Source organism: Gouania willdenowi, chromosome 10 (genome assembly GCF_900634775.1).
Source record: "Gouania willdenowi chromosome 10, fGouWil2.1, whole genome shotgun sequence".
NCBI classification, from domain to species: domain Eukaryota; kingdom Metazoa; phylum Chordata; class Actinopteri; order Blenniiformes; family Gobiesocidae; genus Gouania; species Gouania willdenowi.
The window spans coordinates 6,389,738-6,415,165 of record NC_041053.1 but is presented as its reverse complement, the minus strand read 5'-3'; the positions used below and the strand labels follow the sequence as shown (position 1 = coordinate 6,415,165).

Below are 25,428 nucleotides of genomic sequence, written 5' to 3'. Positions count from 1 at the left end.
AAAAATGACTCCTAACACACAAAACGAAAAAAAAAAGACACAAAATGACTTCCAAACCCAAAACTAATAGAAAAATGATGAATATGGCAATTAAACTTCCCATAAAATGTGATTACAATCAAAACAAAGTAAACAGGGTCGACACTGTGCCTACCTTGAAACCTTCTAGATTTTTACTATATATTATTCACAAGCATAAAGAATAGATCGGTTCTGTTAATTATAAATTGATATCTTTTTTTTTGTCAAGTTCTTTTTATTGTTACTTTTTCAATTATACATACATATAAACAAAAACATTAACATCAATGATGTTTCAATTAAGAACAGTGAAACATCCCCCTCCCCCACCCCATAGCTCCAGCTGAGCTATGGGGTGGGGGAGGGGCAAACATGCTGAGAAAGGGTAAATTATAGAAAGTATATAAAATATACAAAATAAATACATGCATATGTACACAATACACACATGCCCACATATATGCATACATAATTTAAAAACGAATTGAAAAAAAAAAACGAGTGAACAACAAAATAAATAAGTTACCCAAAAAGTGGTGGGATCATCAGCTCTAATTTACAGTATCCTTAGATTCCATTTTCTCTATGTAAGTGAGAAAAGGTCGCCAGATAGTATAAAATTTCTGGGCACTGTATCGTATTTTCTCATATTTCATGAAATGAACAATATAATTTAGCCATGATTGAAAACTGGGAGGATGTTTGTCCTTCCATTTAAACAATATCAGTCGGCGTGCCAAAAGAGAACCAAAAGCAACCATAGTTTTGGCCCGACGACTGAGATGCAAGTCAGGTGGCATGACCCCAAATATTGCAGCCATGGGAGTGGGTTTTAATGACGTTTTTATGACATCTGTAAATGTTGAAAATATCAGTTTCCAAAACCCATCCAGTTTTGGGCAGGACCAAAACATGTGTAAGAGTGCCTGGTGCTTGCCTACAACCGTCACACAAGGGATCAATATCAGGAAACATTTTAGATAGTTTGATTCTGGACCAGTGGAGGCGATGCATAACCTTAAATTGGATCACGTCGTGTCTTAAACAAATGGAAGAAGAGTGTATATTTACCACAGCATCTTCCCAGATTCTCTCAGAAAGTTCTAACCCCAATTCTTCCTCCCAACAGTTTTTCAACCTGATCAAAGGTTTCAAGTCGTGAGTGTAAATTCAAGAACAAACAAGTCCAATCGAGCCTTTAGAAGATGGGTTCAGTTTCAAAATCGAGTCTAGGAGAGAGCTGGTCGGTGTGGATGGAAAAGAGGAGATAAATGTTGATACAAAATTACGAATCTGAAGATATCTGAAGAAATGTGACCTTGGAATATTGAATTTTGATGTCAATTGATCAAAAGATGCAAAAGTGTCGTTAATAAACATATTTCCAATTGTAGTGGCTCCTCCTTTAACCCAGACATCGAACGCTTTGTCCATGATTTATGGTTTGAAGAGATGGTTTTTTGTTAAAGGGGCGTGGAATGAAATATCTTTTAATGAAAAAACTCTTCGAAATTGCGTCCATATCTTAAAAGAGTGTTTAATTATTGGATTTGAAGAATATTCAGATATACGTTTAAGTAAAGGAAGATCTGTATTAAGCAATGCATCTAAAGAGGTAGAATGACAGGACAAATGTTCCAATTGAAGCCATTTAGGGGTTGAATCAGAGTTTTGGGATCCTTTCCAGTAGAGTATATTTTGTATATTGGCAGCCCAGTAGTACTGTTGAAAGTTCGGGAGGGAAAATCCACCATTTTGACAATGGCGTTGCAAGATATTTTTACATATTCTCTGTGTTTGAACTCTGATATTAGTTTATCAATTGATGTGAAAAAAGATCTTGACAGGAACAGAGGAATGCTCTGAAAAACATACAAAAGTTTAGGCATCACATTCATTTTAATTACATTGATTCTACCTCCTAATGATAAAGGCAGCAGACCCCACCGTTCCAAGTCTTGTTTTAAATGACACAATAATGGGGGGAAATTAGCTTTGAAAATGTCATTAAAATCATGTGTGATCCAGATTCCTAGATATTTAAATTTGCATGTGTTAGCTTTCAGGGAAAAAAGGTCAAAATTAATCAATTTGGCAGTAGTATTAAGTGGCATGATTTCACTTTTTTGTAAATTAATTTTGAACCCTGATATTTTGCGAAATTCTCCCAATGTGTTCAGTATGATCGGTAAGCCAGTCATGGGTTCAGTCAAGAATAAAAGTATATCATCAGCGTAAAGGAATATCCTATATTTCGAACCATTTCGCCATATCCCCTTCATATCAGCTCTACCACGTAGTGCAACAGCGAGTGGTTCAACTGCTACAGCGAATAATAGGGGCGATAGTGGACATCCCTGTCTGGTGCCACGTAACAGTGGAAAATAGGCAGACAGATTATTGTTCGTACGTACAGCAGCTGTTGGAGAGGAGTACAACACTTTTATCCATGAAATACATTTGAATCCAAAGCCGAATTGTTTAAGGGTATAGAACAAATAATCCCACTCCACCCTGTCAAAAGCTTTTTCAGCATCCAAGGATAAAACTACAGTATCTCTGGGATGTTGGATGGAGTGGGGTCATAGATGATATTAAATAGGAGTCGTATATTGAAAAAAGAGTGGCGATTTTTGATGAAGCCTGTTTGGTCATCAGAAATAATAGAAGGAAGAATAAATTCTAACCGATGTGCCAGTATCTTGGCTAGAATCTTGCTGTCCACATTTAGAAGGGAAATAGGGCGGTACGAACCACACTCCAAGGGATTTTTATCCTTTTTGTGGATTAGCGAGATAACCGCCTGGCGCATCGTAGGGGAAGTGAGGAATATATTGATATCTTCACTAGCACTAAATAATACATTTGTGTTGCCTTGTGTATGAAATGTTCTATACAAATACATTTGTGTTGCCTTGACATGCAGCTGTTTAAGATGAAAACTACAATAAAAACTGACATTTCTGAATCTAAAATAAATATTTGTCTGAAAAAAAAAAACCTTATTGCACTGATAATTATCATGCGTCCCATGATTCATTGTTTAAATTGTTTTTGTTTCTACAGATGAATCCCCAAGGACCAGAGGGGTTTGGGACATTTTAAAGAACCTCATTTTGTAAATAAGTGAATGAAACAGTATTTAGTGCCTCCTAAATAAATGTATTTCTATAGTTTTCATATAACAGTCATCTCCCTCCTGATGTGGGACCAAAACTGATACTTGTTTTTTCAGGTCATGTTCTAAACAAAGATCATTTCTATCCTCACTTTGTGTGTTTTGTTTATCTTTTTTGTGTTGTTGGTATTACTGAAATTGTTCTTTCAGTGTGTGTTTTTGTTTCTTTTGTTGTTATTTTTGTGTATTTTGTAGTGATCTTGTGTGTTTTTCTCTCATTTAGTGTCTTAGTGGCAACAGGATTTTTCCCTTGTATTTCCCTTGTCTCCGTGTATTTTGTGGTCTGGTCTTTTTCTTATTCTGTATATTTTTCTTTTATTTTGTGAGTTTCTGGTAATAATTACTATAATCAGTTTTAACTAAAAAATAATCATTAAACCCTATATTTTAATGCTTTCATTTCTTAATTTTCCTCTCACATTTGAGAAACACTCATCTAAAAGCTGAAGCTGAAGGAAAAAAAACAAACCGGCACAACTAATTGTCCAATTTCCGCATTATTTGTTCCTGTTCGTTTGTTTTTAGTAAAACTTAAAAAAATTAATCTAAATCACTTTTAAAAATAAAAACCCATTTGTATTATTTAACTTTTTCCTTTTAATCATTCAGCCAAATTCATATTTGTCTCTTCAGGCAGGATCAAAGCGCAGCAGTCATTAATAATCCTTTCTGACTTTGCTCATCCATGTCTTCATAAAACATGTTCTCTTCTACTCTTTATATGCACTTTGTGTTCTTGAAACATGTCCCATTTGTTTCATCACAATACACAGGAAATCAAATTGTCCAAATTGTATAAGTACCAAAATTATATTGTACCCAACTAAACACTCATTAAAAGTCATTTTTCACTACAATGACATTGGCACATTAGATTAAGAAATGATTATTGATAATAACAGCTCTCCAGAAGCAAATATTAGATTGTAATATAGACACAAGTGACTCTACTGCTCTCTACTCCGTTGGCAGCATGCTTTAAAAATGTCAACATTAAACACCAACATTTATTTTGAAGAATTTACAGCTATTTTTTTTAAACCAGTGAATAAAATCCATAACATCACTTTATGTGTGCTTCATTAACTGTAAATTACAAACCATCATAGGAGTGTGTTGTTGACCAATAGTTTAACTTAAAAAACAGGGTTTTACATGCATTGTAATGGCAGAAAAAAAACTGAACTGGAATAAGTACAGAAAGAATGCACACAATGATCTCACTAACAGTGTGATTTTATTACCAATAAAGCTGTAGTTTCTGTATGGGATCAACAAACTAGTGTAACTAAAATCACTCACTACCCAACAGTATTCAGGTTGAATGTCTGATAAAACGGTTAACATGAGTCAACTCTGACTTTATTCAACACAAAAACAGAAACAATGTTTTTTTTCTTCATCTTTTTACTTTATAAACGCCACGTCTGGGACCTTTCCCTCCGTCTGAAACAGAAACAGTTGCTACTTTAGACATCAGTGCAATCAAACTATGACGTGGATTGTTTAGAGTCGTGTCACCTTTAACTGAGTAAAGATCTGTGCTGCTCTGTTGAAGTCCCACTCGTTATCCTGCAGACACCTGCAGCACATGGACAGCAGTGGTTACCAGTGATTACCAGTAATCCCAGCCTGGTAGAATACAGGAGGAAAGGAGACCTACTTCTGAGACCATTCCAGGTTCATGCCCGACTTCAGGGAGAAGGCGCTGAGCATCTCCTGCTGTGGGGCAGTGAGGGTGGGCACTGGGCTGGAGGATGGCGTCGGGGCAGGTGCTACAAAAGCTCTGCGGATCTCCTCTGTCGTAGCCATTCTGATGAAGAGCTGGTCATTGACGATGCACAAACTGTTAAAGTATGAACAAGGACCACAGGGTTCAATGTTAAAGGTTCAGTATTATTCACACATCTCCGTTTGTTCTAAGAACCCCAACAACATAATATTTGAGCTTTATTTTCTCAAACTTGCCTGTTTTCCAGAGTTTTAGCCTCTGAAAAGTCACTATCATGATGCTTCTATAAACAGGCTGATTTGGGGCCTTCATGCATAAGCATGAGTGGGCGTGTCTGTCTGTAAATGCAGATTTCATCAGCGATCACATAGCAATTTTATTTTGCCATCCACACACTCTTGTTGTTTTTAGACAAAAATGCACATTACAGTAAAACATGGATATTTAAGAGGCTATTGTGATTGTGAGTCAGACAAACATTGCTCCATGGTGTGTGTTTATCACATCAGCAGTGGAGTCTGTGAGCTGTTTCAAACACTCACTGGAGTGTTAAGCTGTAAATCCCTTTCTTCACCTCATCTCTATTAAATACAGGAATAATCCATTTAAGGTGATAATCGTTTGTTTTGTCCAACCGCTGCGTCGCATTGGGTCACAAACATCAGATCATGTCAAAGGCAATATAACGAGCACTAAAAATGGAACTGCTCTCTGCGCTACACCGTGGCTGCCCACTGCTCCTCAGGTAGGGGTTAAATGCAGAGAACACATTTAGTGTATATAGCTTTACATAGATGACAATAAAGTATAATATACAGTATATTCTATATTAAACCACAGTATTTGTTTTACCTGTGAGGTAGTTTGAGAGGGAGGAGCTTACATTCTTAAATAGGGTAGGAGGAGCCAGGATTGTCAGGAGGAGGAGTTTCCACTTTATGACGTATTATTGGGGGAAAAATGTAAGTTGCCCGTTTGGAGCTGACTTTTTACAAAATGTGTACAAGAGAGGGAGGAAACACATTATTTTAGCCTCATTCAGAGGAACAAAGTTTAAAAAACTTCTATCACTGCAGCAAAACCATTATAAAGTGATGTTTTCATTATATCCCCATTTAATATTACAGTAATACAGTAATACACCAAGCTTTACTCTGCTTAGTTCATCTTTAGTGTTGACTGTACTAAATGAGCAGGGTTGGAGTCAATTACATTTTTCAGCTAAAATTACATTTTCACTTACTAATGTTCAATTACGATGACAGTTACTAGTAATTTTTACAATTACAGTTATTTCTTATCCTCAGAAAGTCAATTACAATTACGTTCTCAATTACTTAAGTTCAATTACAACTTATCGCAATTACTGAGCCTTAAATAAATAACCTAATAAAAGTTAACCTTCCTCTTGTGTTAGCTTCCTGTTAGCATCTCTTATGATAACAGGTCCTAAATCAGCTTTAAAATACATTAAAAACAAATATCATCTAATTTATTTCCTATCTATTGGAAATAGGCTTCCTAATCAATGAAAATATAGGTTTTATAATTTGTTTTTAATGGTAAAATCTGGGAAAGCATGATTAAAACATTCTAATAATTATTAACTACATATGTGTAGAACTGTACACAGAACTGTAACATGGATCTCCAGTTTTGCGTTAAATTATAATTGACAATTTTTATAGAAATTTCATGGAAATTACAATTACAAAGTCAATTATCTAAACTCAATAACTATTTAATTATGATTACAACAGCAAAAGATTTAAAATTACAATTATAATTACACGTAATTGTAATTAATTATGAATTACGCATTTATAATTGACCCCAACCTTGATTTTATTATATGTTGCTACAATACAAACAGTTCTATGTTGGATTGATAAATTTGTTTAAGTTGTTTGTTATTATTATTATTGATATGAGAAATAAATATGGTAAATTGGAATATCTTGATATTTTAATATTTATTAGCGCACAAAAGTATCGCTAATACAGATACCGACTTACAGGTAGAGAGTATCGGTTCAAATGTGAAAAATACCCACCCCTAGTAATCTCTTCTATAAAACTAGTTGTTGTCTAAAGGCATTTTGGTTTGTCATTTTGTTTTATGAACAAATAAACATACATTAGCTGAATATAGGAATACACAGAAAACACCTGTGGTAAACAGCAACCTTTTGTTCATTCCAGTCATACTAGTGGAGGCAAGCATTATCTGAAGCTACAGCTGACAATCAGTACTTTGGTTTTAACAAGAACTCACAGGAGGAAATTAATATTGATCATATTATACATATAATCAGTTAGACACACACACACCGAGACAAGATGCCTCTATATCTACGTGTGTAACCTACCCAGAGTTCCCTGCTGGAACCGTGATAAAAACTCTGGAGAAGGCCATTGTAGATTCTCTGGATTTACCATCTGCAACAACTGGAAACAACAACAACCAGGAAACCTTTAGTGAGCACAGGATGAGTTACATTGGACCTACTTAAAGCCACCGTGACTCAGATACTGACCTTCTTTAAAGACTCCGCTCACTGTGAAGGACAGCAGCGTGTTCTGTGAAAACAAAGCATTTTGTCTGAGTGTGAACAACACAAATGATTCAACATGTGACACACAATGTGTGCCAGATCAGACGTCAACTCACTGTGTAGGTGTTTACGTCGACAGTAAAAGAGGCGATGTCATGCTGGGTTTTTGGCAGCTCGTTGAGGAACGCCACCACATTCAGTCGCGTGTGTTTCAGCAGGCGGAAACGCATGGCTAGGGCAGGTTATAAACAAGGCAAGCATCAGGTGGGCTCCATCATTACTAGGGTTGGGTATCGGTTACTATTCAGTACTTTAACGGTTCTGGTGTGGTCAAAATGCACACAAAACAAAACAATACAATGCCCTTTTATTTCCAGAGCCAAATTCAACACATTTAACTCAAAACAACAAACAAATCAACTATTACTAGATAAAATTCACATCAGGGTTTCACACACATTCATTTATTTGTGGCAGATACTGTCGTGCACTTCTTTCAGACGTGTTTAGTGCATGTGCTACGGTTAGAAATGAGGTCATTGATGAACGTTCAGAGCAGCAGCACTGACGTCATGTGTATCAAGTAATGTGTGGTACCAAAACCTTTGCTCTTATACAGCCTTGTTACTAGTGTTTACGTATGAACTGGTCCCATACTCGTTCCAGGTTTCGGTAGCCAACCCTAATCATGACAAGTCATACTTTCACTTCAGGAGAACTTACTGGAGTCTTTGGTCCTCTTCAGGTTTCGACTGTCTTTGTGATATTCTCCCAGACCGCTCCTGAAACACAAAGAAATCAGCACCACTGACAAAAAAAAACAGTCATTTAATCAAAGTTATACACCCTTGTGTGTGTGTGTGTACATCAGGGTTGGGATCAATTACGTTTACAATTACCCATGTTCAATTACAATTCAATTATGATTACAACGGCTAGCATTTTCTCCACTTAAATTTATATTTTATCCTCAGAAAGTCAATTACAATTACATTCTCTCTTACTAAAGTTGAATTACAATTAACCACAATTACTAAGCCTGGAATAAATAGTCTAATAAAAGTTAACCACCTTCTTGCGTTAGGTTTCTGCTAACATCTCTTATGACAAACATACATGAAAAACAAATATCAATTATCTAATTTATTTCCTATCTATGGGTTTCCTTGTTAGGCTAATGACAATATAGGTATTAATATTTTTGGTGTGGGCGTCTGAGCCTTTTTTGTGTCAGTATATCCATCGATTACATTTTTTTTTTTTTTTTTTTTAAATGGTCAAATGTGAGAAATTTTGGTATGAAACATACTGTAATTATTAACTACATATGTGTAGAACTGTACATTGAACTGAAACACAGTTTCACTGTTTTGTGTTAAATTATAATTGACAATTTTGGTTGAATTTTCATGGCAATTACAATTACAAAGTCAATTGTCAGAACTCAATTACAATTACAACAGTAACAGATTTTTAAAATTACACAATATTAAATATGCCATTAATGTAATTAATAATCAATTATCCTATTACAATTATAATTGACCCCAACCCTTGTGTGTGTGTTTGTGTGTGCATGTGTGTGTGTCTTCTTACCTTGATGGATTCTGGGTGGTGTACGGTGTTGTGAGTGAAAACGATGCTCCATCATGGTAGGCATCCAGCAGTGACTGTCTGTTCCCAGAGTCGTACACACTGTAGTACCTGAAAATCAAACAAAACACACTCTGCTAATCAACAATAGTCACTGATGTCATTTCCTACTTATTGGTATAAACACTGTGAAGAAAAAGAGGAAAATGTTTATAAACTCACTGTTGCAAGAAGCGCAGAATGAGGACTTTGATGTCATCAGAGCCAAAGCAGCTGCCCTGTGTGTTCCAATGGTAAACATTTATGATAGAAAAGATAGAAGCTCTAACCTAAAACTATAGTGGCATCTATATTCTTGTACTTTGACACGTGATGTTTTGAACACATCAGAACCCGATGCAGACCACTCAGCCATCTCACTGACTAACCTTGCAAGGAGGGATAGTGGTGGGCGTTTCCACATCAAAGCCAATGGGTGGTGGGAGGTCATTTCCATCCTGATGAGAAACAATACACAGTTTAGTACAAGTTGGAAAATAATCCTGCTGTTGGCTTCAACCTGCCTGTAAAATACATGCTTTATATACATGCAATATCGGTTCATTTGGAGAAAAAAACACTAGACCAAAACACAATGTAAACTCAAGGTGCCAGACAAAATCCAATCTGTGAGCTCTAGACTAATCTGGTTGGTCCAAGTGGATCAAAAAAACTAAATTAACATGTGGCACTCGATAAATATATATGAATAAAACTGACAAGTACTCAATTATTTGAAGATTTTACATCTAATTCTGTAGACCTCAGATTAATATATGGAAGATCACTCGAAATGTAAAAAGGTTGAAATTGTTGCTTGAAAGTTTATTTCATTCTTAACAGGATTTCGTGCATTTTCTTCAACAGTCCAGGATGACAGTGTTCGTTTAACTCCATTTCTGTTCTGGTTTGTTCCTGGTACTCCAGGACTAATGCCCCACTGTATGGTCCAATACCACCACTAACAATATCAGAAAATTACAAGTTATGCAAAATTGAGCAGCAAGATTAGTACTTCATTGTAACTATTACACCAGCACTAAATTAATGAATCAGTAACTAAACTGGTTATTGGTACATGATACACTTCTATATTCATTATTATGTTTCTGACACTTAATCTCCTCAGACGCTCTACCAAAATATAATGTTCAGCTTGGACAGACATACATTTATTTATTTATTTATTTTATCATTTAAAGCTGTTCCAGAGTGGTTTGTACTTGTGTTTTTATAATGTCTAAGATAACTTGATTCTGATTTTATTAATGGGATTGTAATATCTGTTAGAAACACCAGGTCATATTTTTACATTACATAATAATAATGTTGATAACTGTTGTGCCAGTTATGCATTTTAAAGTCCAGAACTTTGTGTAATTGTATTTCTTTTTTTCTACAGACCCCAGGAAGAATAGCAGTAGCTTTCACCGTGGCTAACGGAGATCCTAACGAATGAACATAAACAAACTACGTGAAAGACTAGAGGTCCGATATCAGCCAGAAAACTAATACCGGATTTTATCGGACTGCATCTAAAATCCCCGCTACAATATACAATGTTTTTTTAGATTTATTTTTTCAATAATTTGTATTTTTTTATTATTCTAAAAAGTTAATTATCGGTATATGTAATCCAATGGTTTATAATAAATGGGTCTGTTTTTTTTAATTATCAAGCCTTTTCTAACATTCCACACTACAAAATAAGTAATAAAAGTATGTATGATTTGCGCTGTTATATCGGATCGTATCGGCCAATACTCCAATATCGGTATCATATCGGAAGTGAAGAAGTTGTATCGGGACATCCCTACTAAATACACAACCACCACTGTTTTGCCCCAACGTTCAGTTAGTGAAAAAACACCAAAATTGTGTTTATTTGGAGTTTTTCGGGCCAAACAAAAAAAAAATCATGATAAGAATTAAATAAAAACAATTCTATCCATCTGTCTATACGAAATTTCAAGCTACAAAAAGTTTGTAGCTTTTTAATATTTTGTAGTTGGTGATCTATGGAGGCCTACGCCATGTCTTTTATCTGATAGATAACTATTGTTCCCAGCAGCTTTAACAGAACTGAGAATTAAAATCATCTCAAGTATCAAAACTATGGTGGTAGAAATGAAGACTGAGTGACCATAAACTGCTGATGAATGAATGAGTGAGTGGACGTACCAACTTCAGAAGCCTGGGAAACCTCTGGCGCACAGCACTGGTATGTAAACAAAAGTGAAAAGCAGAGGAATTAGTGTGAGAATTCAAAGTTGACACTAAGCATATCACTGTAGAACTCAGTAAGTGCTGCTGCTCCACTTACAGATTCATTTTGTTCACTGCAACACTACACTGTGCTGTGTAGAACAGCTGGAAGATCACATTTGCATTTATAAACATCTGTTTCAATATGACCAGAGCCAGGAAGGATCTCAGCTTCCTTATTGTTGAGTATATGCTAACATACATGCCTGACCATGTCGAACGTTCACCTGAATGCCCACCCTGGAGTGTACTTACCAGCAGGTATACTCACCCTCTCCCCCATTTTGGTGATACACACAGATTTGACATGTTAAAGCAACACATACACAAACACGGTCCACCAGTTTGAGCTGAAAACTGCCAAAAAAATCGTTTTTTCTAAAGAGAGAAGTGAAGCACTGCTGGGAGAGAGGTGGTTACCGCCAGTCTGGTCTTAACTCCCCCCCACTCTGGTCAAGATGCAGGGCACCCAACGAGTCACCGTCACTCAAGAACAAAACCGGGTCTGGGTGAAAAAAATATCAAGTACATTTTACAGACACATTGTAAAAACAAAGCTGGTCAGGATGTATTGAGTGAGTGTCTGATTATCAGCAGAGAAACCCAACCTGAAGACAGAGTGAAACCAAAAGGACAGGTGGTGTCTCCATGTGCTAAACCCAGCAGTCCCACCACACATCCCATTTCCTGTTTCTGTTCAAAGCCAGTTACTAAGTCAATACTTTTTTTTTAATATTTTTTTGAATTTATTATCTTTTAGTAAACTAGATTAATGCTAGAGTTTAGATGTAGCCAGCCCCTACTTACAGGCGGCCTAAGAGGGATTGCCGTCTTCACTGCTCTCCCATTGATTGAGCTTTTTGTACTGGTCACAGCCATCACAGGCTTTTCAAGGGACTTTATTGACCATTTTTCAGGCGTAGGTCGAGCTTCAATCTCCCATCCGTGCACATTTCCATCTGCAGTTTAAGATATTAGCCAAACTCTCCACTTCAATGAAAACAAGAGGCTTGCTTTAGGCCAGCATGGTGAGACTTTGTGTGGAGGCGGACTGCGTTTTCATCTTTGGCTCGCCACTGATTATGAGCCCCACCCCCCCCCTCCACTTCAGCCCAACAGCGTCACCCGCAGAGTCCTGTTGTCTCCATCGCTCATTACTGTGCACTCAGTGAGCACAATCCCACAGGACGTGAGGCTGAGTAATCGTGACTGTGCCTGTCTTAGGTTGTCCCGGGGTTGGCAGTGGGATCTTACCCGTCATGGGCTATCCAGCCTTCCATACTCGCCTGTACAGGGAGCTGAATGGGCCATCTTGCTATGAGGGGAGGGGGTGTATCGGCTGAGGGTTTCCTTGCTTTCAGTCAAGCTTGTCATAAATAGAACAGATCCATTAATTGCTCTCTCCCACATACATGATATGTATGGTTTTGCAGTACTGCTCAAAGGATCCTACGAGGTTTTCATTTTTTAAAATTTTTTAACAATGCATAGAAATTTGTTATATATTTGATATAAATTGGCAATTTATAATACTTTTGCAGTTTGTTTGAGTTTTGTATTAGTTAAAAAGAAAACTAACCAGGATGTGAGCACAGGAGAGCTGGGTAGAGCTTCACGGGAACCAAAGACTTAGTGACGAGAAAAACAAAACATGGTTTCAAGTGCCAAGGTGGTGAGAGCGCTAAATTCTGCTCTGGTTACATGTCCTTTGATCCGATTTCAGGTATGACATTTAGATTTCAGCATGAAAAAGAAATGTTAATCACAGGAAAGGAAGCAATTTCTAAGTCATGAGTTTTTTAAACTAAGTATCCACAATTAAAAAGTATAGTGTGTAGGAAAGTACATGTAGAGGAAAGTCCACGTGCACAGATACATGCACAGGGTACAAATGACTGTTTTTTCCCACTATTTGGACCCTGGTGTAAGATGTGCAATAGCTTTGCTGGTCATTGTAATATTCTGTATGTATGACAAGTGAAGTGACAAAACCATTAACATCCTTCATTCATGTGTTAAGTGCACTGTTTGACCCTGTGATTTAACACAACCATACACAAAACACTTTTCTCAATTTGGACATTGTTGGGTCTTTCCTTGGTTTACAAGTTCTCCGTCAACTGTGGGAAAACTCAGTCATTCATTAGGAACAAAAACACACAACAGCTGGTTCGACGCACGTCGGTTGCATGCTGTGGAGAAACTCGAGTATAAGACGTTGGATTAGCGGACACTGCCTTGGATAACAAATCATCAAAACATCCATTTTGGAACAAATCTTTTTCACTCTGCAAATGTTTACACAACAAATGTATTTCACTGGCTGAACACCAATAACTGGGCGTCTGTTTTAATGAACTATGGAAACATTAGCTTCGTGGATGCAGAGCTGCCCGTCAGCTATTTCAGGAATCAAAAGAAACCAAGTTATCAGAATGACATCTGGCACACAGAATACATTCATATATTCACGATGTCAACATTACAATTACAATAACATCCTTTGTTATCACAGTAAATTTACTGAGCTCACGTGTTAACATCTAACAACCCAGAATAGAAAACTGACCTGATGTATAAAGACTGGTCCTTGAAAAGGGCACAAAGAGGATTTCTGACCAGCCACAGCTCCACCAGCTTCAGCCCCTTCAACTTGTCCAGCTCACGATCAGTTTTTAGCTGAGGAACAAACAACACATTAACCTTCTCAACACTAACACACAAACATGACAATGAAAGCCTTGGAGCGGCCAGTCTCACGTCGTTGTGTGAAAGGTTCAGGGTCTTCAGATGAGGCACTTTGGTTACAAGATCACTGAGTTCATCCAGTCTTTGGATGCGGTTGTTGCTGAGGTTCAAGCTTGTCAACTGCAAACAAAACATTGATTACATTAGGTCTCGACTTAACTTTGATGATCTAACTTTTAAAGTATCCACAGTATATGAAGATACTCAGATTGTTGCTGATTGTCGTGCTACCGTTACCTCAGGAATGTTTTCTTCTATGATCTTTATAACGGCCTCCATGCTTGTTTTTCTGTTTAAAATGACTTCAATATTCTGGGACACCAAGTCTGTTTCAAGGCAAAAGTAAACGATACAGTGAAAAAAAGCAAACTTGAGACAACAGATTTCTGAAGATTTAAAACATTTAAACCACATTTTAAGTTTACAAAAATAATAAATAAAAATGAAACCAACTGTAATCAATGAATAATAATTCTAACCACATAAAATGTAAACTGTATATAAACATATCACCTGGTGCTTCAAGCCTGTTCACCCAGTAATACATGTTATTTAGATTGTGTTTAAAAAAAAAAGGAATTCCTTATAAAACAACACATCCCCAATCCAAGGTGTTTCCTTTGAGAAGTCAAAGGAAGTGGTCAACTGTGTGAATAATCTCATGCCAAAAGTGTGGTGTAGTTACCTGTGTCAGTGCGAATGCTGTTTAGATCCAAAGCTTGTTGAGAGCCATCAAAACGTTTTGCCATACATTGCTAGACAAAAAAAAAAAAACATCTTTAAAACAGGTCAAAAACATTCTTCAGGGATGCTCATGGTTAACTATTTAACCGTTAACAAAAAAGAACAACTTTGACCGATTATTAATGCTAACGTATTACTTTCTGCAAGCCCAAAAAATAAGATGTTTACAAAACTTGAGTAATTTACAAATCTGTTGAAATGTTATGTTAAAAATTGAATTTTGCATGGATGTTCAAATTTGGCTATGGTATAATTATTTAAAATAACTCAAAATTTCCAGTAAATTCCTATAAATAACTCCCATGAAAAGTTTCTATTTTTGAATATTCCCAAAAATTCCGATCTGAAGTTCCTGTGGAAATTTATCAATCAAAATTATAAATCTTCCACCCCTTTGCAACCCAAATTGTGTCACACCACAGACAAAACAAGCTCGTTCATGAGAATACCAGCTGTCAAACACAAAATGTTTAATAATATAAGATGCTTTGTAATCACTGACCTTTAGATGCTCCAATTGTTCAGGCTTCAGATCAGAGAGGAGGAAGTTGGGGGGATTACTGGGGTTGACGTGCACCTCCACCTTCAGTAACATCAGTTGAGAAAAAAAAAAAAAAAGGACCACAAATTAATGAGTGAAAACAGTAATGTAGAGCCTGCGAGAACATTTAGCAATTCACTAAATGCAAAGAATCACAGGTGCTGATCAAGTAATTAGAATATCATGAAAAAGTTGATTAATTTCAGTAATTCCATTCAAAAAGTGAAACTTGTGTAATGTATACATTCATTTCCCACAGACTGACATATTTCAAGTGTTTATTTCTTTTAATGTTGATCATAATAACTGACAACTAATGAAAACCCCAAATTGAGTATCTCAGAAAATTTGAATATTGTGGAGAGATTAAATATTGAAGCCACCTGGTGCCCTGCAAAGGTCTTTAAATAGTCTTCATTCTACTTCTGTAGGCTGCACAATCATGGGGAAAACTTCTGACCTGACAATTGTCCAAAAGACAACCATTGACACCTTGCACAAGGAGGGCAAGACACAAAAGGTCATGGCTAAAGTCTGTTCACAGAGCTCTGTGTCCAAGCACATTAATAGAGGTGAAGGGAAGGAAAAGATGTGGTAGGAAAAAAGTGTACAAGCAATAGGGATAACCACGCCCTGGAGAAGATTGTGAAACAAAATCCATTCAAAAATGTGGGGGAGATCCACAAAGAGTAGTCAGTGCTTCAACAACCACCACACACAGACGTATGTAAGACATGGGTTTCAGCGGTTGCATTCCTTGTGTCAAGCTACTCTTGAACAAGAGACAGCGTCAGCTGGCCAACTTTATGGAGATGCAGATTTTATTTTCCAACAGGACTTGGCACCTGCACACAGTGTCAAAGCTACCAGTACCCGGTTTAAGGACCATGGTATCCCTGTTCTTGATTGGCCAGCAGACACACCTGACCTTAACCCCATAGAAAATCTATGGAGTATTGTGAAGAGGAAAATGCGAGACTCCAGACCCAACAACGCAGAAGAGCTGAAAGCCACTATCAGAGCAACCTGGACTCTCATAACACCTGAGCAGTGCCACAGACTGATGGACTCCCTGCCATGCTGCATTGCTGCAGTAATTCAAGCAAAAGGAGCCTTAACTAAGTATTGAGTACTGTACATGCTCATACTTCTCAGTTGGCCAACATTTCGAGAAATCTTTTTTTGTATCGGTCTTAAGTAATATTCTAATTTTCTGAGATAGTGAATTTGGGATTTTCATTAATTGTCAGTTATAATCATCAAAATCAAAAGAAATAAACATTTGAAATATATCAGTCTGTGTGTAATGAATTAATACAATATACAAGTTTCACTTTTTGAACAGAATTACTGAAATAAATTAACTTTTTCATGATAATCTAATGATATGACCAGCACATGTACATTTATCAGTAAACATTGTTCACTGCAAGTTGCACTGGACAAACAGTGAGACCCACATTGGTGGTTCCAAGTGTAGTTTTCTAAGAAATCCTTGATCATTTTTAAGTATTCAGAGAGGTGAATAGAAACTGTTGAAATTAGAGTTTTAAAGCAAGATTCTGAAGCTCAGTTTTCAAGCCATTTGCATGGAAAAAATAAATACAAATATTTCTCATAAAGGCAGGTGTACGTGAGCTCAAGGCTGATAATAGACCCTGAACACAAAGTTCTCTTAGAAGTGAGAACGTTGTCGCCACAGACATACCTTATAGCCATCGGAGTCTGTGATCTTGTGAGAACACTTGTGCAATGCGCTGGCAGTTGTAGAATCGTCAACATAGAAATGGACCCTATTGTGGTCGAAATGGTACTAGTAATCAGAAAAAATGCAATTAAAACATAGCATTTAGGTGATTGTTAGTAATTTAAAAAGTATTAGCGATTATCCTAAAAATCCAAAAGCGTGCTGTAATAATCAAAGTATACAAAGGATGATAAATACAATGATAAAGCAAAGGCATTTCCTCCATTCCTACATCTCAACAGTGATAACAGCTTTTTATCTCAATCATTTATTAGTAAATCAAAAAATCCTGCCAACACTCACATGAATAGGAGTGTAAGGAACGGAGCAGATGTTCTGTAGAGCTGGAACTAACCACTTCTTATCATACTTTTTGCCATGAGGAATCTGTTGATAAGACAAACAAATTGGGGTAATGTTAGACCAGGGGTTGATATGTTGCAAGAAATGAGCAATTAGTAGCCTGTGTGTTGAACGACATGATCAGGGCCGGCTCACCCAATAGGCAGTATAGGCAAATGCTAAGAGCACCGTGGCTTAAGGGGGGGGCGCCAGAAAATTACGGAAAAAATACGTTACTTGAACTGCTTTTATTTTGAAAACCTTCCGGCCGCACCACTGTTTTCCGCCTCCAAGATGGGGTCATGGTTGTTTTAAGTTCCGACTGATCGCCAACTCAGGCGGACTTGCGTTAAGCTTCTACCGTGAACCGGCACAAAAGTCCTAAATTAAATCAATGGATGGACACTCAATAAGAAACCTTTAATCAGATTCAACAGTGAGTGTATCGGTCCGTTCGGTTTTCAAGAACATAATCTTTAAAAAGAGATATCTTTAATTTTCCTGTTTGTTTGTAGCGGATGAGCTAAGCGTCATTTTGGAAACCCGGCGAGCCTTTACAATACTTCTAAACAAAGTTACATCAAGGTATAAAAAACTATTATTTCATTTTTAAAAGCTGATAGAACGTTTGATAAACACTTTCATGTATTGTTTACATTTATTTTTTCCTTGATGAAATTATGTTTGTATGTTTTGTAAACCAACCTTGGTTTTGAATGGGCCCAATTATGAAAATCAATGATAATATTGTACAACTTGAATTATTGATTGTGAACAATCTGAACATTAAAATGACTTTATGAATATACTTTTGGTTAATATAAGTGCACTTCATTTGAATTAATGATTGGTAATATGAAAAATGTATTTTTTATAGTAACAATTCTTAATTTATGTTTTTGACCTTATTTAGGTCAAGGTGTTTTTTATCTTTTTGTATATAGTTTGCAAATTGTTGTATAGTAGTATTTTGTACATCTTTTGTATATAGTTATTGTGTACGATAAATGTATCTTACGTATAGATTTTTTGTTGCAAACAATGTGGTCATTTAAATTTCATATTAATTGTTGTATGCATAATAATGTATTGCTATTATTTATTCACATTTTGTGGTAAAAATATTGATATTATATTTCATATTTTTAAGCATTTATATTTTGTCACATGTGTTTTACATTAAAGACAATGGTAAAAAACAATTCTATTCAATTTAATTTGTTAAGTAAATTGACGATGGGGGTGGCGCCAAAGAAAATCTTGCCGAGGGCGCCACATTGGGTAGAGCATGTGTTATCAAATTTCAAGTTATTTTTGTAGCCCTACAAATAAATCAACTACAAAAATATTAAAAAGGCTTTTTTTTTTTGGCTCCAGAAGGACTTTAATCTCGGTGAGATGAGGCAAAATGGCTCCTTTGAGAATAAAGGTTGCAGACCCCTGTGTTAGACCAATCACAAAGCAGATTAGCCAGATGTCAGTGTGAGATTACACACCGTTATTTTGAACCAGCCTGTTCGGCTTTTAATTCCTCCACTGCCGCGGTCTCCTCTGAAAGATCCTCCCCCTCCTCCTCCTCCTCCTCTGCCACCACCTCCACCTTTGCCTTGTCGCCGATCTCTGTCGACACGGCCGTCTCCTTTCCGAAACACTCTCCCATAAGGATTGCTGAACAAGACAAAATAATACCAACAATGACTTCCATACAAGAGCAAAATGCAAGTGACCCAACAGCGCTGAGGATTGTGGGAAATGTAGTTTTTCACAGAAATTTCACAGGAAACTACTACGCAGCGGTGCGCTTGACTATGAAAGCTCTGATGAGCGCAGACATTCCGTTTTCGCCTACAATCCACCTGAGTACGTTTGGGCCTTTACACTTTAAATGTAAAGTGTAAATATAATTCAATTAAATGTCTGGGTTAAAACGTGCGGCACCAATCTCCAACCGTGAAGCAAAACTTAAGAAAAGGCACGTCTTATTCACATTTGCTCAAGAGCTGCACAGCTATTAATTATGAATGCATTGATAATAAGGATGTAACGATTCACTCAACCCCCGATAAGATTTATTTTACAAAATGAGACTGTAGACAAATGACTGAAAAAATGTTTCTTTCTTCGAAAACAAAAATACTGTACTATTTTATTTTATCTTTTATTGTCAAAAGAATCCCTTGATAAACAATGCATTTTAATTAAAAATAAATCCTGAATGAAATAAAGAAATAGTACAAATGAAGAAGAAGCCTGTTCATTTAAATTCTGGCTCCACAGTAAACTATGCAAAACTGCACAATAGTTCTTTTTCTTTTTAAAAGTGCAACTGAAAACATTTTGTGCATTAACAATTGGAATTTAAAACAAATCCCATATCAAAGAATTAATATAAATAAATAAACTGTGGCTTTCATTCTCTCTCGTTTCTCCCTTTCCTCTCTGTGACCCTCTTACCTTGGATTTCATGTTCTTTCTTTCTCAAATGCTTCCACACTTCTGATTTAAAACACGGTGGTACATCCTAAATTTCAAATTCTAAATAGATAGCGCTCTCTGCTGTTAAAAATAAATAAATATATATATATATATATATATATTTTTTTTTTTAATTAAAGTACTGCGATTCAATTTCAGAGTATCGATGTGAACCATGACACGTTTAAATCAATTTTTAACTGCCTCACAATTAATCTTTACATCCCTATTTACTAAGCTAGTTTTATGTATTAATCGAATGTTGTTTCAGGAAAACCATGCCTTTAATGAAAGTCAACACTTACTATCTGTGCTGAGAACTGCTGTCTTGAGAGCTGTCGCTCATGGTCACATCCCCATCTATGTCGTCAAGCCTGGACCGCGGTCCAGGTCCTCCAAATCCACCAAGGTGGTTCCCCCGCTGCCGGTCTCTGCGGAACGACCGTCCCTTGTGGGAGCCCCGGCCTTTGCGGTTGCGAAACTGTTGGGGTGCAGTTCTGTCATCGTGTTCTAGGAAAGACGCATAAATTAATTGGGACCACAAATCCACATCATGAACCCAACTACTTAACAACAAGCTAATACTAATGTGATAAATGTCAATTTGTAGTTAAACTAGAGTGGAAGTATTATAATACATCTGAGCACTAAAGCGTTTTGTAAGCTAATGTGACGAAACACAGTGAAAACAATGAAAGGAACACACCCAAGTACCATTTGTCTTTGTCACCTCTAAAAAAATTCTAACTACACACCATAAGCATGAATTAGGCTTTAGAGTCTGTCAGCATGTTTCACTGAGATCCTCTGCACTTCCTCACCACTGTACTTGGCCCGTGCTATTAAGATATTTACTTGAATGTGAAATAAAGTAGGAAACACAGGAAATAATGCACGGTGCAATGGATGTGCACCCTGGTTGGTGCTATATAAATATTATTGATTTAGATTTTGCAATATTCTCCTTTCAATTTGAAAAAATAAAAAGGCTCATGTTTTGTGTTTTCTCTATATTTGTGTTTTGGTTTTTAAACTAAATACAGATTTTGTTGTTAGGCAAATTTGTGTACTGTTCATTCTTTGATTATTCCATTTTAAGCCCCAAATCAAAATAATAAACAGTGTGGTTATTTTGTTTTACTGACTTAAAACCTAAACAGAATTACAGCATAGGCGGAGTTTTAGATTCTGGGGGGGGGGTGGGGGGGGGGGAGGCAAAAGAAAAAATAGAATCAAATATATAGACCGCCTCAAGATTCACGCAAACCACAATGTGTGTATTAGTAATGTAATTGATAATATGGACCACAGAAAATGTGCATTGAAGCGTTGTTTAATGTTGTAAATTAATGATAAAACCAGGCCGGTGGCCGCTTTTGGCTTCATTTTTGCTGCAGTACCATACATGAACTGCTGGATGCAGTGTCACTTCACCATTTACATTATTCATTTCACTGAAAACAGGCAATGCTCCCCCTTCCCCACAGCAAATTCCACGTATAAATCAAAAACCAGACGAGCAGTGTCATTCTGTTTTAAAATTAAATCTTGCTCCGTCTGTGTGATATTTGGACATTTAAGGAAAACTATGGAAGAGAGCTTCATGTTTTAAGCGCACCACACCTGGTGAAAAGAAACGTTATTAAGATTAAGATTAAATCGGGGCTTTCGCCTTTAATTGGCCATGTAATGTTAGTACATCAATGGAATTTGTCCTCTGCATTTAACCCATCCCTGAGGAGCAGTGAGCAGCCATTTTGCGGCGCCTGGGGAGCAGTTCAGGGTTAAGGGACTTGCTCAACATCCCACAGTGATGGCCCAGGTGAGGCTTGAACCGGCAACCCTCCGATTACAAGCCCAGGGTCCTTAACCACTAGGCCACCACTCCCCCGTTATTAAAACATAATAAAAATCCAAACAAAAAAATTGATCTTACGAAAAGCATGCACATGATGTGTAATTAAAAGAACCAGAAGTGGTATAATGAATCTACTGGTGCTCCTGTGTGTTGACGACTGCCGTTAATGGCTAGCAGTATTTAAACGTGCAAAAATAAATATTTTACTGCCCTCAAAAAATGCTGTGTAATTGTTCTTGTTAAAGTGTCAAATCATATGAGTTCTAACACCAATTGTTCCTCACATTCGATGGTCAGCCACCAATTTATTTGGATACTATTTGAACGGTAACACCAAACCAAATGTAAACATGCTACAAGCTGAAACATCCACAGACTGCATGAAAACAGGAGCAGAAAACTGCTGAAATAAATCCCAAACAGTCCTATACAACCTTTTATTATTTGTACACATTGTGACGTAGTTTGTTGGGAGGAGTTTAGCCTGGAGGCAAAACCACAATTGTCTTCATTTTTTCTGAGCACGAGTGTCCGCTGGAATCCTAAAAAACTTTAATTGAAGTCCACTAACGTTATTCCTCCTATTCTGGCATCCAAACACACAAGAGAACATTCTAAAGCTGTAACATTACTAGCCTCCACGGCCTTTAGCCAGCGGCGTTTCCTGTTTTTGCCTCCGGCCACGTCGCCATTAAGGGGTCTATTGTGTGAGGAGACCTGGTCCAGTACATGTGGAGGGAACCCAGGTGAAGTGGACTTTAGTTTTGGTTCTGTTTACTGACAAAATGTGGCGTACTTAAGCTCTCACTCTAATATTCCCGTAAATATCCAAATATCTCATTAGAAGATTTCACCATATTTTTTAAAAATTTAAAACAGAAAAAAATGCAGCTTATCTGATTTTTGTTTTGTTTGTTTGTTTTATTGTTTTTAAGCCAGTAAAAGACAATAACCACACCGTTTATTTGTTATTTTGATTAGATTTTAAAATGGAATAACCAAATAACGAAGGATACACAGATTTTGTTGCTAGGCAGTAGGTTTTTTTTTTTTTTTTTTTAAATATCGGGCTTTATGTACCCACAAAAATAAAACGAAGTGTCTATTTATACAGAAACATATGAATAGTATAGCTGAGAATTCTCCCTTCCAATGCAGTGGGTTTGATTCCCGCTTTTGTCATAAATGTTTTTTTCATTTTAACATATTTAACACGGCAAATTCCACCTTTAAAAATACATATATGAAACATTAACATGTTAGGGCATTTCCTGGGTTAGGGCTGAAATAAAAGGGTTAGCGGGGTAGCTAAAAAAAAAAAAAAAAGCTAAAATAAAACTGACGGTATTTTAAGTCACGTGGTGCACCTATCACGTCACCTAAAATGGCCAATGAGGCAGCGCTCCGTACGAATAGAGGTGGAGTCAATTGATATGCTTCCGTACGAATAGCCACGGCCAAAATAAAACCCCCTCCCCCCAAACTAGACCTTTATCCTGTGCATTGTCTCAGAGCAGTGAACAAACCAAGCCATCCGCCTTTAAAACTAATACTAAGATATTACATAAACTCAAAGCTTCCATAGACTGCAGGTACAGAGTAATTAGGCACATGGTTAACATGTATTTCGACAATATACCATTTAACTGCGTACAGGGACTCCATGATACCGTGTTACCACCACTGTGGACCATAGTCCCAGCTCCGCCGACCTCCCTCCTCACTTTGAAGTCGTCTTCCTCTAAAGGGAATCAGCAGATGTTTGATATTAACGCTGAGCTCCAAAGAAGTCTCTTACCGTTGTAGTAGTGTCCGCTGTCCGCCATGTTCCTGGGATAGACTGGGCACTGACAAAGATGAACGACAGCACAGCTTCCTGTTTACTGCAACGGGCGCGTCACTTCCGCCTAGTGGACTGGAGGTCACAGCTCAACGCAAAGCATTTTATTTGGACCTCTCTACATTTTTATTTATATTTGTGTGAACAATAGAACCTAAATGTAATAGTTTATGATGAGAAGTGAACACTTTATGACCCTCGGAGTGAAATTGTATGATAACAATTCTCAACCAAAGCTTTTTCAGTCCTGTCTGTGAGCAGGGTTGGAGTCAATTATAAATGTAATCACATAATTGATCATTAATTATTTACAGGTATGACAATTATAATTTTAAAAATATATTGCTGCTGTAATCATAATTTAATAGTTCAGATAAATGACTTTATAATTGTAATGAAAATTCTATTAAAACTGTCAATTACCATTTATTTAATCGCAACCCTGTAGAACCACATTACTGTTCTATTTGGCTTAGACATACATAGTTAATAATTATTGAAATATGTTTCATTTAAACTTTTCCCAATACCTGTCAGTTCTCTTCAGGATCATTTTACCATTTAAAAATATATAGAAATATAGAGATATACTGAGAGAAAAAGGCTCAGACGCCCACACCAAAAATATTAATACCAATATTTTAATTGATTAGGATGCCTAACAAGGGAACCAAGAGATTAGATGATAAATAATATGTTTTAGTGTATTTTACAGCTGATTTAAGACATGGGTCAAACTGAGCTGTTATCATGAGAGATGCTAACAGAAAGCTAACACAAGAGGTAAGTCATTTATTTGAACATGGGTAATTGAAGACGTAATTATGAGTATGTGGAAGTGAACTGCTTTTCTTTGCTTTACAGCATCCTGTCCATTCCCTTGATAGTGTAGTTGTTCTGATCCCAGTGTTCCATTTAAATGTAAAGTTACTGTATTTTATGATCCCTATGTTCCTCGTCCTCTATGTAATCCTTTTGTATATTGTTTTGTGTCTCGCCTTGTTTTATTGTTCTAAGTGTGACATTTTTTTACATCGGCCTGTCTAGGGACAACTTATGGAAATTGGCCTATGGCTATAATCGGACATATTTACATTTGTTGAATGTTCATTGATATCTACTGTCTCTACTTAAATAAAAATAATAAATACATAAAAGTGTAGTTGACCCCAACCCTGTCAGTGAGCTTAGAGACATTTTTGACAGAGGCCAATTTCCATAAACAAACACATTTTATAGTGTTTACAATATATTGCAAAACTAGTCTTACAAAGGCAATTTGCCCATGACTGGAAGGGTAGAGGAGACCTGAGCTCTGTATGATAAAGTTATTCACCAAGTAGGTCATGTTTTTAGTCTGTCTGCTAATGTGGACGTTTGTTAACAGGGTATCTCAAAATGTTCTGAACGAAAGGATTTAAATGGAATTTGGTGAGCTGATAGCCAATGTCAAAAAGAAGAACTAGTGATCATCAGGCATTTATTGTGGATACAATATTCAGAACAAGTTTTGGAGAATAATGTGGATGTTTGGCTGGTTCTACAACAACTTTGTGTCTCTAGACGTGGCAGAGGTTTGCACTCTCTGAGTGCTCCTGTTACCATTGGTAATTGGAACGTCAAGAATTTTGAATATCCTAAACAAATAAAATAAAAAAACTATATATAAAAAATGGATTCTGTCTTTGTTTGCAAAAAATTGCACTTGAATAAAAATCACAGTTAATAACAATAAAATAGACCCTGTCAC

At 36.6% G+C, this 25,428-nt stretch overlaps 1 protein-coding gene across 1 annotated transcript; it reads right to left on the bottom strand.

Moving 5' to 3' along the window:
• Nucleotides 1-4,419: 4,419 nt before the first annotated feature.
• nxf1a (nuclear RNA export factor 1a) lies at nt 4,420-23,739 on the bottom strand. The gene is made up of 21 exons (XM_028458730.1): nt 23,637-23,739; nt 20,286-20,490; nt 19,002-19,173; nt 17,467-17,550; nt 17,125-17,229; nt 15,378-15,458; nt 14,817-14,886; nt 14,369-14,457; nt 14,144-14,251; nt 13,953-14,062; nt 11,300-11,336; nt 9,508-9,576; nt 9,302-9,357; nt 9,083-9,190; nt 8,210-8,268; nt 7,603-7,718; nt 7,469-7,511; nt 7,301-7,379; nt 4,863-5,045; nt 4,721-4,781; nt 4,420-4,645 (listed from the first exon to the last, which is right to left on the bottom strand). Exons 1-21 carry the CDS (start codon nt 23,662-23,664, stop codon nt 4,607-4,609), a joined length of 1,902 nt encoding a protein of 633 aa, XP_028314531.1. The 5' UTR covers nt 23,665-23,739; the 3' UTR covers nt 4,420-4,606.
• Nucleotides 23,740-25,428: the final 1,689 nt, after the last annotated feature.